Source organism: Solea solea, chromosome 6, assembly GCF_958295425.1.
Source record: "Solea solea chromosome 6, fSolSol10.1, whole genome shotgun sequence".
Taxonomy (NCBI): domain Eukaryota; kingdom Metazoa; phylum Chordata; class Actinopteri; order Pleuronectiformes; family Soleidae; genus Solea; species Solea solea.
Genome location: NC_081139.1, coordinates 16,171,083 through 16,191,565, shown reverse-complemented (window position 1 = coordinate 16,191,565; position 20,483 = coordinate 16,171,083). Strand labels below are relative to the sequence as shown.

Below are 20,483 nucleotides of genomic sequence, written 5' to 3'. Positions count from 1 at the left end.
ACCTCTGCTATGAAACCTAAAGGCATAAAACAAAAGGTGTAGTAAACAAGCTTTTATTTAAATACTTTTATACAAACAACAGAGAAAACATGAAACACATTCATTGCTGAGGAATATATCACAAAAACATGCTTTGGTTCTTGCAGAGCTGCCACAAACAAGCCACATGCTGTGAAATGAGCTAGATTATGAAAATTAAAACAAATATGGACAATATAGTTGGGCTGGTGTGGCTTTCAAAACTATTTTGTCCACTAACCAAAAGGTTGGTGGTTTGATCCCTGGCTTTTCTTGTCCATGTGCCGAACTGTTCTTGGGCATGAAACTGAACTGCACTCTGCACCTGATGCCTGCGCGAGCAGTGTGTGGTGAATGTATGGTGGGAAACAAAATGCTGCATAATACAATAGTTGCATTTGAATGGGTGTGAACAGGTAGGTGGCAAAACTGTAAAGTGCTTTAAGTGGTTGAAAAGACTGGAAAGGTGCTATATACTGTAAATAGACTGTTTATCATTTATTTATACTGTTAAAACTGCTTTTAGAAGGTTTTTACACACATGGATAACCCTCTCCACACGTGTTATATTGATATTTAGTAGAGAACCTCCACTTACTTGATCTTTAGTACTTAGTACATTCCAGGAGTCATTTCAAAAAAGAAAAGACGTAATTTACTCCCTGAACCATCCATCCAATATCCTTCAAACCGCAATCCTTTGACTGCCAGAGGTGATGCATTATGTCACAGAGAAGAGTTAAAGCAGTGTTCCAGTGTTAGGGGAGGAGACTGTATGTGACAGCAGGAGGTGTGAAGTGTGAAGATACTGTAGTTTGAAGTGCTGGTATGAAAAGCCTCTCATGTTCGGCAGCTCTCAGCCCCGACAGGTGCTCAGGTCGTCGGCTTTCTCTCGAAGTTGGGACAAAAGCTTTTTGACCTTATCTTCCAGTCCTTCCAACTTTGTTGACTTCTGAAGGACCTGATCCTGAAGCCCTCTCAGGGAATCTGCCTTACCTGGGAAAAGACAAGTACAAGGAGTAAAAACACTGCCGTTTATCTGATCATCTCCTTACCGCAGCTTTGATGAAGATAACAAACTATCATGACCCAATTCCTTTGTAGAAAAAGAGATTAATACTACTAATACTAATTCACAGCAAACTTAACTGAACAGAAAACCCAAATTTATGATACTGTCCAATTTCATTTTAAAATTTAATTTACTTGAACAAGAAAAAGAAATGTCTTTGACATGTGGACTTGTGTTGGGATTCTTTCGCTGCATTACCGTCAAGATCCTTTATCATGTCTGCTGTGGTGTTGCCCAGAGCTCCAGCATCCTGCTGCAGCTTCGTCAGTCGTTCCCCGGGTGAACCCGCCTCTCCACCAGTGCCAGTGGCTGGAATCTTGTCTTTAAGAAGTGCCAGCTGTTTCTCCAGGGACGACAGGTCCTGAACACACACACAAATGTTTCTTCATTTACACATTGGTGATGTATTGTTTCCTCCCCTCTTGTTTTTATGTGTTTTAGATTCTTAGTGACTTGCATTCGCCTTTGATTGTGTGAATGACTCTGTTATCTGTATTGATGTGTTTTTAAATGCAAAGCCTTTCGCATGTACGGTATTTCACTGCAAAATTACCTTAGATTTATTCTAAAAGCAAACATCAGTTGACATTTAAAAGGATGAACAAGTCAGAGTGTGTGTCTCACATTTTGAAGTGGATAGCCTACTATGAAAGGCAACATTCTATCTACTAAGGAAAGGCCACCATAGTTCCCTGATGCACTTATGAAAGGAGCAGAGGAGTCATCCCTTTGCAGTCTCACCATTAGATATCACCAATTCTTACATACCGGACCTCTAACTATTTCAGTTTGAAAAACATCAGTAGCTACGATAATCTTCGCCTGTAACCTCAAGTCCTGATTCCAAGCAAACGCCCTTGCAAAAATGAATGTTGATATTTTCACTGTCACATCTATAGCAAGGTCTCTCACCTTATTTCCAGCCTCCGCTTCATCCTCAGCTTTGTCTGCGTCTTCCAGTGCGTCCTGGGCCTCCTTGTCTCCATTCTGCAGCAGGTCTTTCAGCTGGACCAGTTGAGGTTTCATGGGATTTATCATTGTGGAAATATCATCCAGAGTCTTCTCTGCTGGGGTCAGCTGCTCATGGACCTGCATAAAGACAGCCACCCGTTATCTCAATAATGCCAGGCTATAATAACAATAATCATAAACTTACAATGCTTTTCAACACAAGGTAACAAGGTGCTTTACCAGTTTGAAACTCAAATCAAGCTAATTAACTAATTATTATATAATAATATAACAAAATGGCTGATATGGGCTTGTCTCCTTGTGTGTTGAGCAGTGGCATTTCTTTTGGCTTAACCCTGAATCTGATCTTAGTTGTTAATTAATATCTCCAATATGTATGATATATATGACCTGGACGAAGGAGAATTTTAAATAGACAGCTTCTTTCATATATGAAAATGGCATCAAAACTGCAATAAATGGGCCACCATGTCGTCTCACTGTTCGATCCAGGTTTTCCTACCTTAGTCAGGTTGTTGTTCAGGTTGTCTATGAGATACAAACTGTCCTTCAGTTTGTCCTCCAGGTCAGCGAGGGAGTCCTCTGCTGAGCCCAACCCCGGCAGCAGCCCATCCACATCGCCCTTGACTTTCAGTGCTTTGTCCCTGTGAATGTGCAACCAGTGAATATGTGTTCGTTGGTTAATGTGATTCATTATGATCATGTTTCTGCAGGTGAGTCAGATAAGATGTACACACTTTCTACAAAGCTATCACAGCTCACAGCACTCTACTCGGCTACTGAGGGAATAGATTTGATGATGTTATCGGTTGCATCAGCTACCACGTAAACTTTCTTACTTTGGCAGCTTTTTTTCCATGTTTTTTTCCAGACAACTTCATTTATTGTTGGCTATCAGGTAGTGAAGAGGACTTCAACAGATAACAATCAAAAAGTGATTTAGAAACCAACTGTGGACAATAGTTAAAAAATGCACAGCGTGGAACTTCTTTCACTATAGGGGTCTTTCAATCAAAACCATACCAAAATAACAAGTTTGATGACATCAGGATGCAGTGCGGGATGGTTCCCTTATTTCCAAATGTCAATAAGTACTAAAAGTAACAAAAATTAACACCAAGTATTTCCTTCTTCCCTCTGATGTTAATATGGGGTTTGTGACAGAAGTCATAGCAGATGATGTCACAGAGAGGTGAATAGAAATAAAGTTACATATGGATTTCAAGAGTTTTGGAAATATTTTGCCAACGTAAGTAGACTACTCAGAATGTATGTCTACATTAGTCTTATTATATTTATATATTTTAATTCAGTGTTGTACCAAATTATATCTTTAACATCCACCTTAAGGTTGGTCATGTTGTGATGCAGATCATTCTCTGGTGATCTGCTGCTCCCTGGATGTTTCATGTTTTTGTAAAATATCAGCAGCCTCAGAAACACTCAAACCAATGATCATGTCACGGTCAAAGTCTCTGACATCACATCAGTTATCCTGGTGTTTGATTGATGCTCCTCACCTGTATCTGCCGTACAGATGTCCCTAACAAACTGCTATGTGAGTTTATGTCCATACCATACTGTTTGATTCCACAAACAAATAAATATGACAATGTGTGGGAGATTTGTGTTGAAATTTTTGTGATATGTGTGATGAGTGAAGGCCCACCTGGCGTCCTGGGCCTCCTTCAGCAGTTTCTTTGCTATTTCCAGCTGTGGCTCAGCCTCCTTCAGCACAGCCGTGCTGTCCGGCAGATTAGCTGCCAGGTTCTTCAGCTCATCCAGTTTCCTCTTCAGAGCAGCCAGGTTGAGAGGCAGCTTGGCTTTCAGGATCCAGTCGCTCACATTCTGGATTTGGGTCAGGTTAGAGGAAGGGTCTGAACAAACCAAAATGAGAAAAGGTGAAAAAAAAAACAAAGAGTAAAATACAGTATATGAACTTAACTTTGCTTCAACACAAACAGTATGTCATTCATTTCCAGATATTGGTTTTGTCATTTCTAAAAAGTGGGCCCTCATCTAAACAAATTTGGGAAACTATGAATAGTCTTCACCTGACAGGAAGTCTTTGAGCTCTTTCACAACATCTCTCGTCTCCTTTAAGTCGTCATCTATCTCGTCTCTGGTCTGCTTCATCTTATTGGACAGCTTCTCTGCAGACTCTCTCACCTGATTGGTTGTGTCCTGTGTATCCTGGAGCTGTAAGGAAGTTAACAGAAACACAAAACTTCACAATCGATAAACTGTTTCATAATCTTTAATGATGGAGAGGAATAGTAATGTGACTGTGAAGCAAAAGAGAGAAAAAGTGTGCATGCACCTTCTCTGCAGCATCTGTGATCTTTGCAGAGAGCTTGTCCAGTCGGTCCTTCGCGTCCTTAGCATCATCCGTCGCTCTCTTGCTCAGTGGCAGAGCGCCCACACACTGTTTCCCCTTTTCACAAGTTGGGGCTCCATCCACTGGACACAACGCCCCTCCCTCACACTTTAGCGGGGTGCAGGGCTCTGAGCGATCGCTGCCACACACCTGAAACAATGACAGACAGAAAAAAAACATGGCGATTTAAAGGGAGAAACTAAAACAGGGGTGTTGCAGGTGAAACTGACAAGAAGATAATTATTTTCATGCAGACAAACATGTTTTGAGAACCCCCTTAAATTTTGTGATCACCTCTGTACAGGAGAATGCAATGGCAGCTTAGTTGGAAACCCTCTAAAAAGGTCTATTGCAATAGCTTGCGTTTGTTTGATGCAGGGGTCCCTATTTCCCCTATATCCTGTTGAAGAACCCCTGGCCACAAACTGGGCCCGGGAGCAATGGAGCATTATAATCAACTCTTCATACACTTTCAAAGTTTAACCTGTTAGAGACTGTCACTGTTGATATTGCATTGTATTGAGACAATACAGAGCAATGCATTCTGAAGGAGATTTACAGTGAGTCTTTTTTACAATTGACTGTGTTCTTCACCTTCATTTATTGTATTGTATGTAAAGCAGAAACATGTTCTATTGTGTCATTTAGAAAACTACTTTTAGTCTCTTTTCACTGTGAATAGAGAAGGTTTTATTTGGACGTGGCCCGCCAAGGGATTCTTTCTACTGTTGCTTAGCGAGGGAGAGGATTTTCTGTGATGAACAGAGTGATGGCCACTGCCACCTGGTGCTACAGTGTCAATATAATTAAACAAGAAAACTGTGTTAAAATAATGTAGTAAAAGTAATAAATAAAAACAACTACTATTGGAAGGCGCTTTAAAAAAAAAGTGGGTTTTAAGAAGTGGCTTAAAAGTTGAAACAGAATTTGCTTGTCTGAGATCTACAGGGAAGGGAGTTCCAAAACTGGGGGGCCCGGACCGAAAATGCCCAGTCTAGACAAGTCGGGGGAACAACTAAAAGACCCTCATCAGAAGATCTGTTGGTTAGTAGCTTGGCAGTCACATTTTATTCTAGCTGGAGACAGGAGATTGTCTTCTGGCTAGGACCTGAGTAAAGTCCATCACAACAGTCCAAACGTGTGGAAATAAAAGCACAACTTCACTTTCTCAAGGCAACATTAGAAAATTGACTGTCAAACAAGATGTTAAGAATCAAATGTTCTGATGTTGGGCGACAAACAGTGGAGATATTCATTCACATGATGAATATTCAAAGATGTCAGGGCAGGTATAGCTACCTTTTTGGCAACAGGTGTGAGGTCAGGCTGGGAAGCCATCTTCTCATTCAGCTTGTTCAAATCTCTGGTGTTGGCTGGCTGCACTTTGTTCTGAAGATCCTTAGTGTCTTTTCTGACATCAGCGGACTCCTTCACCGTGTTTTCAGTGTCATTTACTTTCTTAGCAGCACCTGTCGACTCATCATAGGCATTCTTGATAGCAGTAAAAGCTCCTGAGGAGAGAAACAGACCGTGAGTAGATTTTATACTCTGTATCTGAGCGTGTGTACGGTTGAGTCCAACATTCTACTCCAACAGGATTTGTTTGTGCCGCTTTTGTTCACTTATTAAAGCACCAGTGGAACACCCTATCCTCAGTGATCGGGTGTCTTTGTTTCTTACCTGTAGTGTTGGGACTGACTGTGTTATCCATTGTACTCTTCTTGTCTTTGTACAACAGGTTGAGGCTGTCCAGCAGAGCCTGCAGCTTGTCCAGCTCTTTGTTCAGACCTGGAGATTTTGGCAGGGGTGCAAGGTCCTCATCAATCTTGTCCACCTGGTCACTGTGAGGCAACGATAAGAATTAGAAAAATAAAGTAGTGAGTCAATGATACAAGGTCACAAATTAAACATAGTTTAGGGTTTTTGAAGTGGCGTTGTATGAGGTATTGACACCACTTGTGTGACCTGCCACAAAAGCCGACCACTTAAAGCTCTCCTCCTTTACACCTGCTTAAGTTCACAATATCTTATTCATTATTTTAGCCACGTTTTTCCATAGTTATACAGCATATTTATTCCAGGATTTTACGTCATAGTACAGTACACAGGAATTGTTAATCCACTGCTGTCTCCATCAATAAGTTGGAATCAGTTATCTTGTGAGGTCAAGGTTTAAAATGCTTTTTTTGGAGATGAAAAAGTGACTCAAAATGTCCTAATGACACAGCAGTAGACCAACAGCTGCTGTCCCCACAAGCTAAAAAGCTGTTTTTGTCCATGGTGTAGAAGAATGATGGTTTAGTTTCCGATCAGAAAATACTATTTTATGGCAAGAACAGGCAGGAAACATGTCCTTAACATATCATAGACTTAAGCAGGTGTAGATTTTTACGTAAAGTTGCGAACATTTTTTCTCTCAGTCGATGACGGCAGCCATGTTATCAGTGAGAGTGGATGTTGACAGGGTCAACAGTGGCCGTTGTGGTAGTGTGCTTAACAAAAAAAAACCTAAATCAGTGGTTCTCAAACCTTTTAATACGAAGTACAACCTGAAAAAATATGGTGCTCTTGAAGTAACACCATTATCAAGGTTAAAATACAGCGGTGTAAATAGACCGAGCAAAGTCAGCTACAGACTTTTCACAGGAGGCAGATTTATTCACCATAAGATAATTTGCTCTCTCATTCTCCTCCTCTTCCTCACATACAGTATACTTCACACACTGGTATAGTGACTCACCCTAGCTGGTGCAGCTTGGACAGTGCAGTTTCAATCTGCTCAGTAATACTTGGTGGAAGAACAATGGAATCCTTGATCTGTTTCAGTTTGGACTCCATTGTCCGGATTCGAGGCCCGTAGTCTCCTCCAAGATCAACGTCACCTCCAGGACGTGAGGGCAATCTTGGGGAGAGTCTCTCCAAAGCCAAGCTGATGTTTCGTCTCTGTTCATCCAGGGTGAAGAAGCAGGAAGGACATCTCTCGCAGGCAGGGAAGGAGTCACAGTGATCTCGACTGCAGGAGTCACAGCGAGGCCCGGTGACACCCGGCCGACACAAACAGGCTCCTGTTTTCTTGTCACAAACCCCTGGGAGGGTTCCATCTGTATCACACAGACACGCTGTGGAAGTAAAAAAAACATGTTAAAAAGGGTGTTTGAACTGCTGTACCACAGTCATAAACACAGCATAATAAGCGTAAAATGATTTTAAATAAGAACACAGTTACTTAAAGATGCATCTTTTCATGCTCATGAGAACAAATGGTGAATTTATTATTTAGTAAACTGACCATACCTAAATTAATCCCCAAAACAACTCAACATTTCTTAAGTTTTAGCATTAAGACTATGACAAAGAAAGCAAACATAAAAGAAAACAAAAACATTTTTATAAAAGGGCATTGAAACAGATCAAAGCAGGATGGAGCAGATTTAAAATCCACTAGGAGCCGGTTCCAGCAGGGGGCGGCAGAGAGGCTGACTTATGTTCCTCGTTGTTTACTTTGACCTTGACGCCTAAATAACTTGAATTTATGTTATTTGGACCTTTGATGGTTCTGTATGACTGTATGAATTTCTGTTGTATTGTTATAGTCTTCACATTTTCTGTTGTTCTGCATGTTGATTGTTTTTTTTGTGTCTTGTTAGTTTCCTGTTTTATTTTATAGTTATGGCACATTTCCACCGGCTCTACTCGCTTCGCCTCGCCACGGCACGGTTTAAGTAGCATTTCCAATAGCCTAGTACCTGGTACCAGGTACTATTTTTAGTACCTGCTCAGGCGAGGTTCCAAGTGTGCTTAAGCAGGTACTATGCGATGATTAGTCAGACTGCCGGCCGCTGACTGGCCAGAGTCCCGTCACAGGAAGAGACGTCTCACACAGAAATCAAGCCGAACAGCGCCCTAGTTTCCCTCCTTTTGAGTTACTTCAGTTTAGTTTCCCCTCCCTTGTAATTATCTGCCCTGCCCTGATGTGACTCACCTGTGGCTAATGAGTTCCACCTGTGTCTCGTTAGGTTCCTCCCCCTCCACACATGAATTGAGTGTCTGGGTTCTTACCTTTGTTTTAAGTGAATCTTTGGGCTGAACATTTGTAAGTTTAAACATTCAAACTGTACAAGCATAAACCTAACTCTTTGGATCTGACTGTAGCTGCATACAACACAGGGTGGAAAAATGACCACACTGCACAAATCAACAAATAGTCAATCATAGAAAAATCAGAATATAAAAAATGGTTGACTCACGTTTGCAGCGAGTGAGAGGGTCTCCGTATGTGTTCTCTGGGCACTCTGTACATTTTTGGCCTCCAAAACCTGGCCTACACTGACACTGGCCTGTCACCTGGTCAGAAGGAGACACAAGAGAGTTTACTGTCATTACTCCCAAAGACAATGCAGTGCATACTACTAGAGGTAGTGAACAGCTACAGGTCTGTTTTAATGTCCAAACATTAACATTATTATGCTTATAACCTAGTGTATAAGATTTTTAATACGTCTTTCGAGCAGTCGTACCTGGTCACAAGTATCACTGTATGATCTGGTGGAGTCACAGTCACAGGGTTCGCAGTGTCCTGACCCAACTGGTTTCCAGTAGCCTTTTGAACACACGTCACAGGTTTGACCATGAAAGTGGGGACGACAGAGACACTGGCCGGTCAGCGGGTCACAGACGTCTGACAGGGAGCCGTCGAGAGAGCAGGAACACTCTGCACAGCAGGGGTAACATCAGGGTCAGGAAGCAGGACTGGATGCTTTGATCACACTTATTATTATTATTATTATGTTGTTATTCACTGTATGTCTACTATTGTTAAGTTTATAAAATATTGTGTCCTAGCTCAGCCAATGTTTTAGGGACAGTGAGCATCTGCGTCTTAACTAGAGTCTGGTGGTGCACACGCTGTCAGTTCTGACTATGGCCCCCGTTACACCTGCCATTAGAATGTGTTATTGAATAGTGATTGAATACTGCTTCACCACATGCCTTACACCTGGTATTAACGTGGTATCTGATGGCTATCCAATAACACTCATCTCCTGCAAAGATTTCCTGTAGCAGACTACAGTGTCACATCCCATGTGTCGCCATATCAACAACAACAAGCTGCAAATGAAGTCACCTGAAGTCAACTGAAAACAGGCAGAGGTGGAAAAGAAGACTGTGGTAAAGCGTGTGGCTCACTCACTGGTGCATCCCAGAGGGTTGGAGTCACTCAAGCCAAAGAAGCCTCTCTTACATCGGTCACAACGAGTACCTTCCACGTTCACTTTACACTGACATGAGCTTGAGCTGTCGTCACACCGACCACCATTCACTGTCCCCTCAACATTGCAGATACAGCCTGGAAAGAACACAGCAACACAAATATGAGATCATCACCATTCACATATTTTTGAGGATTTCAGTTTTGTTGGCCTTAGAATTTCAATTTCATTTCACTGGTGGGACACTTACGAACACAGGCATCAGGCTGGTCAATTCTGCTGCGGGGGTTTCGTTGGTAACCTGGAGCACATTGGTCACACTTTGGTCCGGTGGTGTGGTGCTGACAAGCCTCGCACACACCTCCACTCTTCCGTCCACTGGCCTCATACACCGCCTGGTCAAAATGACAGCGCTGGGAGTGGTTGTTGCACTCACAGCCTGCGCAGTGGACAGTATGGTTAGTATGTATTAGTATTAGGGCTATAACAATGAATCAAGGGATTTTTACTTAACTACGTGCCAAACATCTCGATTGTCACTCAAGTGCTTTGAGTGTTTGTATTTTATAATGAAAACAGCTATTTCATTTTCTTTATTGTGCATATTTTCGGCTATGTCAGACTACCAGCACTTTGTGTCTTGCACCAAACTTTGTTTTGGTTACGTTTTGGTGGGCTGACAGATTTTAACACCTGTAGTTTAACACTCAGTAGTAGTTGCTGGTCTGTCTGTGATTTGCCCTTTAGCTGATGTCTTACGTTTGCAGGCATGAGTGTTGCCCTCCTCTGCAGGTCTCCAGGGCAGATCTTTGTAGAGATCATCACAGCGCTCACAGTTCATTCCTGCTGTGTTATGCTGGCAGTCACACTGAGGATTCACCTGCAAAGAACGCACAGGAGAAGGGTTCATGAAGAACTGACTTAATGATGCTGTCAACTGGTACCAAAGACATGCACATCAATTCACTCAGATCTCAATTACAGCTCACACCAAAAACAATGAAAGAATATCCATACTGTATAACCCAGTTTGGTACAAAATGGAGAAAGCAGGAAGAAAGCACTAGCTAATAAATACAAAAAGTGCTTTCATGCTACTCCACAGCTGAGTATACAGTACATACTTGTATGGTATTGGACTGTGGGTCGTCGGCGGTATCTGGCAGGCACCGATTGGCATGTCCATGGCACATACAGCTGCCCATCACCCTCATCTCCTTCAGGGCAAAAAACCTACTGAGAGCTCTGCCTGGTTGACGTGGGACATCCCCCAGCTCGGCCAGTTTCACCCTCAGCCCCGTTAACCCAGCGACATCTGTGAACGAGACACTGACAGTCAGCAGACAATCACCTTTAACCAAATTCACTCTGAGCCATAAAGAGACAGAAACAGTTACCTTCAATTTTTTGGTTTTTGGGAGCTGGAACGTAAGCATACTGACGCAAAGGACTGAACTCAATCTGGAGGAAAGGAGAAAAAAAAGCATTTTTTTAAATTCTGTACACAGCAGCTGTGGAAGATTTGCTCCTATTTCACAAATAATCTCAATGGTGTGTGTGAGCCTGCTGGCTGCTATTTGTATGACTATGGCTTTGTCTTTAAAGCCGGGGAATGAACGTTTGGGGCAAAACTAAAAATAAAAGATCTAAAGACTTAAAGCTTTGTTCTCACTGTGTGGTCTTGGTAGGGGTTTTCTCCAGTAGGGGTCAGTGTGTGGCAATACGTCTCATCCAGGGTGAGAGGTGTTGCTGTGGGGACATCAGGGAAAGTCTCCTGACAGTCAGTAGCTAAGTAAAGGGCGGGCTTCCATGTCTTGCCATTATCTAGAGTCCGCTCTATAACCATGGCACTGGGCCGGGGACCCTGTAAAGAAAAAGGAAGAAGAAAGGACATAGTATAAATCAAGATTCATATTATTATAGTTGACTGTTTCACAGTAAGACAAAAGATGAATCAGGTTACTATATGATCATATGGTACATGGTACACTTTTACACAAAAACTGTTTGGTTTTCATAGCCTTGGAATAAGTCTTTTATATGTACTTTAGGCAAAGGCCTTGCTTTACAGGGGCCACCATCTTGCTTCACCATGTTTCTACAGCAGGGCTTCTCAATGGTGTGTCGGAGCAGGGAAATGTCTAAAACATGCAGGGCAGGATTGAGAAACCCTGTTCTACAGCAATCTGATGAACCTCCACCATCCACTTTAACCAGGCACCCTTTAAACAGTGAGTCTTTCATACCTTGAAGCTAAGTATCAGGTTGTCGAGCTGGAACAGGTTGTCAAGGTCCAGCTGCAGGCTGACAGGGCTGACCTCTGCAGGACACACAAGCAGAACAGCATTTACCATCGGATTCACGGAATAATTCATTTTTATATTTGATGAACACACGTTTACAGGCAGACCTTTGAGTTGAAAAAAATGTATATAAAATGAGAAGCATATAGGAGGTTTTCAGAATGTGTAGGGAATTTAAATGTCTTGAACGATTATGAAATAAGTTTTATAGATATATTTATTTCAAGCTTTTCTTGTTGCTGATATTATCATTCTGCTATACGAGATGTATTTGTATGCTGCGTCTTTCATGTGAAAACGGGCTCTGTCAAGCAATACTATCAGACGTGACTATCCTATCGGAGCATTTGGGTGTATTCAGTGTTTATCCTGTCAAACTAGTAGTAGTATAATTCACCTCTGCAGCTTTTCATAAGAACTTCTTTGTGTTTTCAGACAACGTGCAACGTTGCTGTTGCCTCTGTCTGCCTTGACAGGAAACAAATCACTTCCTGTGTGCAGCAGGCTACATGAGATTGAAACACTGCTATACGGAGAACGACAGATATTTGTACATTTAAAAGTTATGCACTATAGTTTTAATTAGTGATTAAATGTATTTGACTTTGTTTGTGCATTTTTGTTGTTCCTTTTGTTTGTTACAGATACAAAAAAAGTAGATGATTTTTTGTTTCAATAAATGATAGTTTTAAACTCTCTCTCTTTCACACCCACCTTTCCTGGACTGCCACCATCTGTCTGGTTCAGAGGAGGACAGGACTTCCTGGAGAGTGTGGGCCAGAGGACCGTTTGGGTTCCTGGAGTCACATGGACAACACTTCATCCTCCCCTAAAAACAACAGAACACAAACACATTAGCAGCAATAATGGACTTTTTCCAGCACTATTGCATTATTATTTGGAAATATCTCAGAGTTAGGTGTTTGTCCTGAACCTGGACCTGAGACCTGGACCTGAGACCTGATATGATCTGTAGATAAGCTGCTGTGTCACTGAGCAGGTCACACAGTGGACAGAGGGACACAAAATCAATGTCCCTGGTGATCCTAATGGGTGTTTGGACTGACCTGTTGAATACATAGCATGCACTTTGCCCCAATAAAGTGAGATGTGGACAGAGTATGTGACACCTTACACACACAGTTTAAACTTTTGTCAGATAGAATGACAGATCTGTCACTCAATTTCATAAAACACTTCACTGTATTATTGTCCTGTCTTTAATCAAGCCACTTTAAAGGTCCAGTGTGCAATATGTAAGAGGGTTTCTTGGTAGAAATGAATTAATTAACACTTAGAATTAAGTTTGTATAAGTGTATCTTAAAAAACCTCAAATAATTTGGCAAAATAAGCCTTTTATGTGTGCTTTAAGAAAAGGCTTTATTTTACAGAGGTTTTTCATTTTGGCTTTGATTATTCTTAATCGGCCTTTTGATTATTATTAATTATAAGGGCCCGAGCATGAACACCAGGGGCCGAAACGGTCATTTTTGAGGGGGTTAACATGCATGAAAACTCTGGAAACTTGGCATGGAGGTCAGGTGTGGCGAAAATATATAATTTTGTCATAGTGCTCGGACTTGTGCCTAGCACCAGGGCTCTATAGCGCCCCATCTTGGTGATTTGCAAGCTTCGGAAACGAGTCTGAGTGCGTTTGTCATACCAACATCAAAGGCAAAAAGTTATCGAAAGGGTTTTTTTTTGTCTTGCATTGTGTTTTTTGCCTTTCTATTTCTGGTTTGCAGTCCTATGTTGTAGCGCTTCCTCTTGCATATTCCTTTTGTTCCTTTTGTGCTTCACTCATTTCAGTTAGCTTTACTTCCTGTTGTTCTAATTTGTCAATGACTGTCACCTGTGTTCAGATCCTCTCCCTGCACAGTGATGGCGTGCCACTCCCCAATCAGTTCCACCTGTTCCTCATTATCCCCTCTGTCTCTCCCTGCCAAATGTTCTTGTCTGCAACTTGCAAGCTTTCTATCAATCCTTCTTATGTTTTCTCCAGTGTGTATGACTTTGGTTAGATTCTGCTTTAAAGAGCCAGGGTTTTGGAAACCTTTGCCTTGTGTGATTGCCTTCCCGTGGATCAAACTGTTTTGTCTGAACCCTTCCTGTGTATTGTGTCCTGCACTTGCATCCACCTTTTGCAATATTTAATATCAAAAATGTATAAAATTGCAAGGCACTCACACAGTCGATGGTGACAACACACAGACATGTATAGAAGCCCTAACCCAATGCATAGTAGTGATAATAGATATTTGGTGTAATGTTGATAGAATCTGATTTGAAGAAGTGTGACGCCTGCATATACATGTGCACACAAACCCATTGCATCAAAGTTACAATGTTAAATGTTTATGAATGTATGTACAAGGACAATTCTCCTCTAATGACTGAGAGCTTCCACCAGTCAAGTCAGCAGTATTTAGTGGCTGCCCACCTGCACGTGGCTGGCACTGTGGCACGCAAATCATGGCTGCATTCCCTGTAGAGAAAAGTTCAATAACAAGGTTTTTGGCCCTCGGCTACGTGTCTCGGGTCACTGAATGTTTTTTTTTTTTTAACTGAGGGGACACAGGAAAAATCATGTTGTTATAAATGAATTGCTGTTCTTGTTCTTCTTCTTGTTCTTCTTATAATAATAATAAGAATAATCACTGGGCTACTACATGTTATATTTAAAACTAATTTATGCATGCAAAGTTGTCCAAAGGTGTTGAAATGAAAATGGGTGAACAAAATTGTTACTAAATGTTAAATGTTAAATTTGAACACATTTATTGTCTAGATTAATGGATAACTTACACGTAAAGGCTAACTAGTACTGAGCTCCGTTCAGTGTTAATACATGAAGCTTGAATGTGTGTCAAAACAGTACACATTGTAACCTGAGTAAAGCACGTTAGGTACATTCTTCTTAACTTGGAAACATGTAGGTTCAAAGCCCTGTGGTGTCACCTCAAACACAATCATTTCCAGGAGTCTTTATCAGATGAATGTGTATTTTGACAGTCAGTGAGAGTGCAAAGTCCATTATGAAAAAAAGTTGGCTTAATTACAGTGTAACAGTGTGTGTGCATGTTCAGTGGCACTGAGGAGGTTCGGGTTACATTTTAACTAACGTTGACTGTGAACACTTCATGAGCACAGGCGCACATGAATAAACAAACAGAATTATTGCTGTCTGTTGCAGATATCAGTTTCCAATATAGACTGATTGTGTGCCAGTGTGGACAAATAAAGACTAAGAGGTGAATATGGTGTCGGCCTCATAAAAAGTAACAAAATAATACAATAGATTGCAATGCATTAATTGTAACAATGATAATGACTTAATAACTAGTTTTGATTTTTTTTTTTTAATGCAACAACAACAATTAAAGGGCTACAACAACATAAACTAAATTATTATATTATCATTAAATAATTAAGTAAAAACTACAAAGAAAGTATAATAACTTAACTTGAACTAAATAACTAAAAAAAACATGGCTCAGGTGGTGGAGTGGCTCAGTGGTTAAGACCGGTACCCTGTATGCGAAAAGACTTCATGGTCGCTAGTTCGATCCCACCCCTGACTGATTGTAAGTCCATGTTCCATTGTAAGTCGCTTTGGATAAAAGTGTCGGCTAGATGACATGTAATGTAATGTAGTCAGCCGGGTAGATTCACAAATAAGTGCAACTTTTGTCTAAAAACTATGTAAAAAATTATTGTCTTATAAGCGCGATTAAATAAAATAATGCTCTGGGGGCCCCTTAGCTCGCTTGTGCCTTGGAACGGCTCTGGTCACAAACACCAGGAGTAATCTGGGGTTAAATGTCTTTGGTTAGAGGACGACACGTTCTTCCAACCCTATCGCCATCATATATGATTTTAAAGAATGCAATGGCACAAGTTTGAATATAGATACAAAAATAATATATGATAACATATTGTTAACGTGTTATTAATGAACTGTAATATGAAGTGCCACCAAAAATCCAATAATCGTCATGATTCTCACATCAATAGAATGTGTCAATTTCTGTTCCAGACGCTTCACTTTTAATCAAGTCAGTTATTATTCAACTAAGTTATGGCAGTACTGTGATGAAACATCACCAACACTTTCTACACTTTTGATTGCACCAGTCATAAATACGTGTATGAATTTCTATGTGTCAGTGTCGGGATACAGCCTCTCCCTGTCTGGACAAGGAGTGGTGCACATAAAAAAAAGGAAAAAGTCCACACCTAGCACAAGTATCCTTTCCCTGAGGCAAATGTCAACACTGAGCACATTCACTGTGGTATGAAGACTATGTAACATCAATACAAACAATATCTTCTGTTTTTCAGTGTCTGCTATAGGCTGGGTTTACGGGATTTTTACTGAGGATTAAACTGTAACATAATCGCTGAAATAAATTTTAGAAGAATTAAGCTACACCCTTTGACTTGCCATTGCATATACTTTTGGAAAGTTTAGTCAAATAGAGTGTAGCAGTGCAGAGGAACACATCTCATTCCATACCAAACATCTACGTTGACTCACCACAAGCTACGAGACTGTGAATTTATGCTTCAAGCTCTTGTAGAAGCCACATATATTTGTAAATCATGTTTCCATTTACAGGAAAATAAATGATAATGCACTGCACATTTGAATGGACTGCAGAGTGATTGACAGCTGGCATCGTCCTATCTACCTTGATGGTATTGATGCCTGGTTGTAGATGATATCCGTAAATTTCCAGTTGCAAAAACTACCGGTCAAATAGCAAATCTTGAGGCTAACAAACTACGTCCATTTTTACAAACAGTAGTTTAGTAGTTTACACTAACCTCAGGTTGACTGTCAACGTTTCTAATTTGTGGAGCATGGAAATGTGTACCATAACTATAAAAACCGTGTCGAATCAGGTGGGATGGTTTGGCTTAGCATTATGGTAATTATATACCACAGAACACCCATGACTTTCTTCCTACCATGCTGTAAACACTGTAAGACACAAAACACAACATACTGCAACACAAATTATAGAGGACGTTACCTGGAAGTATTTGGAACGGGATGACAACTTTCTTTACTCTTAGTTACAGTCTTGTAACTTTGTAACAAATGGTAAGGATTCATCTCGGTTGACCTTGTTCAACCTCTTTATCTAAGAAAAAGAAAATCATCTCGCTTTTCTCTCTTTATGAGCAAATAATTGCACAGGCCTGACTCTTGCTTACTGAAAGCCAAATGCTCTGTGGACAATTCAAGCCCGTATTTCAAAATCATCATGAAAGGTTTGTGCTGAGGCAGCAGTGCTGATTCAGACATCGGTCAAAGAGTACAGTTGCCACATAGAGATCTGGCTCTGAATCCAGACTGTTTCACAAATGGACAGGAAGCAGCCAAAACCACCACAGTCTGTCTGTCTGTCTGTTAACCATGACCTCCACATCACTCATCTTCTGGCTGTGCAAAACCCCTGTGGAGACCCCAGCGCGACCCGGCTGAACACAACTGGGACTGCTATCAACTTTAATGAAATCATTTCACATTGAAGCAACTTCTTTTTTTTTTTTTTTTATCTCTGTTACTCATTTAGACTAATGAGGCCTCACATTTAACTGTACACAAATACAGTGCCAATTGGAGATGCAGAGAAATTAAATGACCTTTAAATATAGCTCTTACCAGATGATATGGAGTGCAGTAGACCTCGGAGCCGGTGAGGCCGCAGGTAGAAGTGGCATGGAGCTTGTGAGATCTGCCCAGGAGCAGGTCGCTGCTGGGTGGGTAGCAAGCTCCCCGTGAGCAGTCAGTTTGGGCCTGTGATAATGCAGCTAAGGCTGTAAGGAGGACACAAGTTGCAATATTACAATGTAATATAACTACAGTATATGACATTTCTCAATAATTCATAACATTTATGTGACAGTTCTCAGTCAATTCTGAAGAACGACTAAGGCGGAATCGATATTTTGTAAAAGAATGGACTGATCCCGAACAATGATCCATAAGGTCTGCTGCGTTCTCAATGACAGACCCTAATGAGCGAAGAACGTTCCAGTAATGAAGTGATTTCAAATGCTAAATTAAGTCTGTGATATGCTAAACTTTCAGCCGTAATTTGTTTTTCTAAAGGTCGATTATGTTGACATTAAACACACAATAAATACATGAAAAACGTGATAAACATTCATGAAAAATGGTGGTTGTTAGCACCCAAACACCAGGTGTTATTAACAAGGCAAGAGCAGTAAGTAAATAGTTGGTTTACGTGGTAGCGAGGCCTGTCAGGAACAAGTATGTTTATTTCTGCCACATTCACCTCTTGTCTTTAATGGACATGTTGAGCAAAGACAGAGGTTAGGTCACAAATTAGGTCAGAAGTGACTTTATGTGGTAACATCTGTACCAAAGAAGCCAACTGGTGCCACATATCTTGTGATTTCTCACTATTGCAGCTGTATTTGTTAGTTATAATAAAATAAAGGTTGTACTATATAGTGTTATAATGTGATGTCCATCAGTTGGTGACTTAACACTAACACGATTATATTATATTATACTGTGACAGTACACAAACTTAACCACATAGATAAAGTATGTACAGTTCTGTGGCACAGTGTTCTCACTGCAAAAGCAATAGCTGCATTCATCAAAAATAATACTTTCTTGTGCTTTGGATTAAAACATAATGGTTTGATTGATGAATGATTGGCACTGACAAGCAGTTTTTGGATTCAGTTTCTATTTCAACAAGCTGTATTTAGTTTCATTTTATAAAGTATTTGAGAGTATATTAGATAAAGTTCTGGTTATGAGCCTTTGAAACAGACACAGAGAGCTTTTTAAACATGTGCCATCTTGACCAGGGTATGCAAGTTCTCATTCCAGCCAATCACTTGCAGCAGCTTCATATTACTTCCTCCTCCCGGCTAGAAAGGTGAACCGTTTAACTGGGTGCTGCAGAATGAAAAACATGCTTTCTCTCGACTCAAAAACGTTTTACCTTTTTTAAAGCGCTCATACATGTGGTGCAAATAAAAAAAAGCTGCAAGGCAAACTTACAGAGACACAATTTACATATTGAATTGAAAAAGTGAAAGACTGTAAATCTTACCAGCTACAAGAAAAAGTATCCGCATGTTGTGTTCCTCCTGTGAGAGAAAAACAACAAAGCAGAACATCAGGTGAGGTCAGCACACAGCAACAGGAGCAAAGCCACTTGACGGTAAGTGTGACGGTGAGACTCACCCGGCAGCCGCTTCTCTATCACTTTGTGCTATGATTAGGTGTGTGTTGGCGTCTGGTTGCTCATTTATGAACACTGTCTCACCTGCACAGTGTGTGATACAGTGTGTGTCAGAGTCACACCCTTCACTACCCCACCCTTCACTCTATGAATCAACACACACACATACAGACACACAGGCAGCTGGAGACACAGTCATGGTTTAACACAAAGACACCAAAGAGCCATGAACCCATGGAAACAAAGACTCAATTAGATGTAATAACTTATTAAAGTATATATATTATATGTATAATCAATTGTTTATATATTTTATTTCTTGTTGGTCCTTGTGGTCCTTTTTTTTTAGGATTCATTCTCACTCGTGACATGTCCAAGATGTACCCCACCTTTAACCCAGTGTTAGCTGGGATTGGCTCCATGGACCTGCGACCCTCATGTGGAGGATAAAGTGGTAGAAAACAGATGGATGGAAAAATTCCTTCTCATCATTGTATCTGAGGATGTATCCTAATAAGCTTGGTTGATTTATAATCAAATAGAAATTGCCTTTACTAAATTATTTAAATTTAAAACTACAATGCGTAACTTCTCAGTGAAACACTTTGAGTTGTACCACTTGAATAAAATGTGGTATAGAGTAAATAAAGTCATAAAGTAAAATAGAATGGGACGTCTGCATAAAAACACAACCCCTTGTCATTTCCATGACACAAACAAACACACTCATCCCCAGACAGAATACATGCCCTGTAGGCAGTGAGTATGGTTTATCAGGTGTGTGCTCAGCCAAGATCTACTGATAATCCACTGTGTAAGGAAATAGTAGCCTGAGGGCCAGCTGAGTTCACAGGGTATTTTCCTCCACTCTCTTAGTAAGTCCAAGGTGTGTCTTCTGACTCAGTGCACATACACAATGTGCACAATGAGCTAATGTGCATACAACTTCAGACAAGTACTGTCATGTTCCTCAGCGGCTCTAGATGGTCGTGTAGTTGTGTTATACTTAGAGTTTCCTGTTTTTCCTCACTGGCTTGGCCCTTTGGTTACAGTCACATGGAGTCAATGTTCATTTTATATCAGAAATTTAATTTTATAGCTCTTTGAGTACAATGAGTCTATCTACTCACTTATATTTAAGATAAGACATATGCAAGTACACTGCCTGGTCAAAAAAGAAAAGTCGCCACCTGGATTTAACTAAGCACATAGGTAAGGAGTTGCTGCAGTTGGTCAGGTCTAGGTTCAGCAACATTATGTGCCCAAAGAATGAGGTCAGCTGACTACCTGAATAT

General features: G+C 40.7%; 1 protein-coding gene across 1 annotated transcript; it reads right to left on the bottom strand.

Moving 5' to 3' along the window:
• Positions 1–37: 37 nt before the first annotated feature.
• LOC131461153 (laminin subunit beta-3-like) lies at positions 38–19,259 on the bottom strand. The gene is made up of 23 exons (XM_058632187.1): positions 19,191–19,259; positions 19,057–19,093; positions 17,625–17,779; positions 12,667–12,781; positions 11,896–11,969; positions 11,322–11,513; positions 11,047–11,110; positions 10,774–10,964; positions 10,409–10,529; positions 9,900–10,088; positions 9,631–9,786; positions 8,957–9,150; positions 8,687–8,783; positions 7,180–7,558; positions 6,120–6,280; positions 5,739–5,950; positions 4,383–4,589; positions 4,117–4,261; positions 3,732–3,939; positions 2,565–2,706; positions 2,003–2,179; positions 1,289–1,451; positions 38–1,014 (listed from the first exon to the last, which is right to left on the bottom strand). The coding sequence occupies exons 2-23, from the start codon at positions 19,079–19,081 to the stop codon at positions 875–877; spliced, it is 3,507 nt and encodes a 1,168-aa protein (XP_058488170.1). The 5' UTR covers positions 19,082–19,093; positions 19,191–19,259; the 3' UTR covers positions 38–874.
• Between the last annotated feature and the right edge of the window lie 1,224 nt (positions 19,260–20,483).

Coding starts and splice junctions, on each gene's coding strand:
- LOC131461153 (XM_058632187.1), bottom strand. CDS start 19,081: ATGCGGATACTTTTTCTTGTAGCTG. Junction 11,111..11,321: donor ACCCCTACCAAGACCACACA/GTGAGAACAAAG, acceptor CCTTTCCTCCAG/ATTGAGTTCAGTCCTTTGCG. Junction 7,559..8,686: donor CCCTCTCACTCGCTGCAAAC/GTGAGTCAACCA, acceptor TTACTTCCACAG/CGTGTCTGTGTGATACAGAT.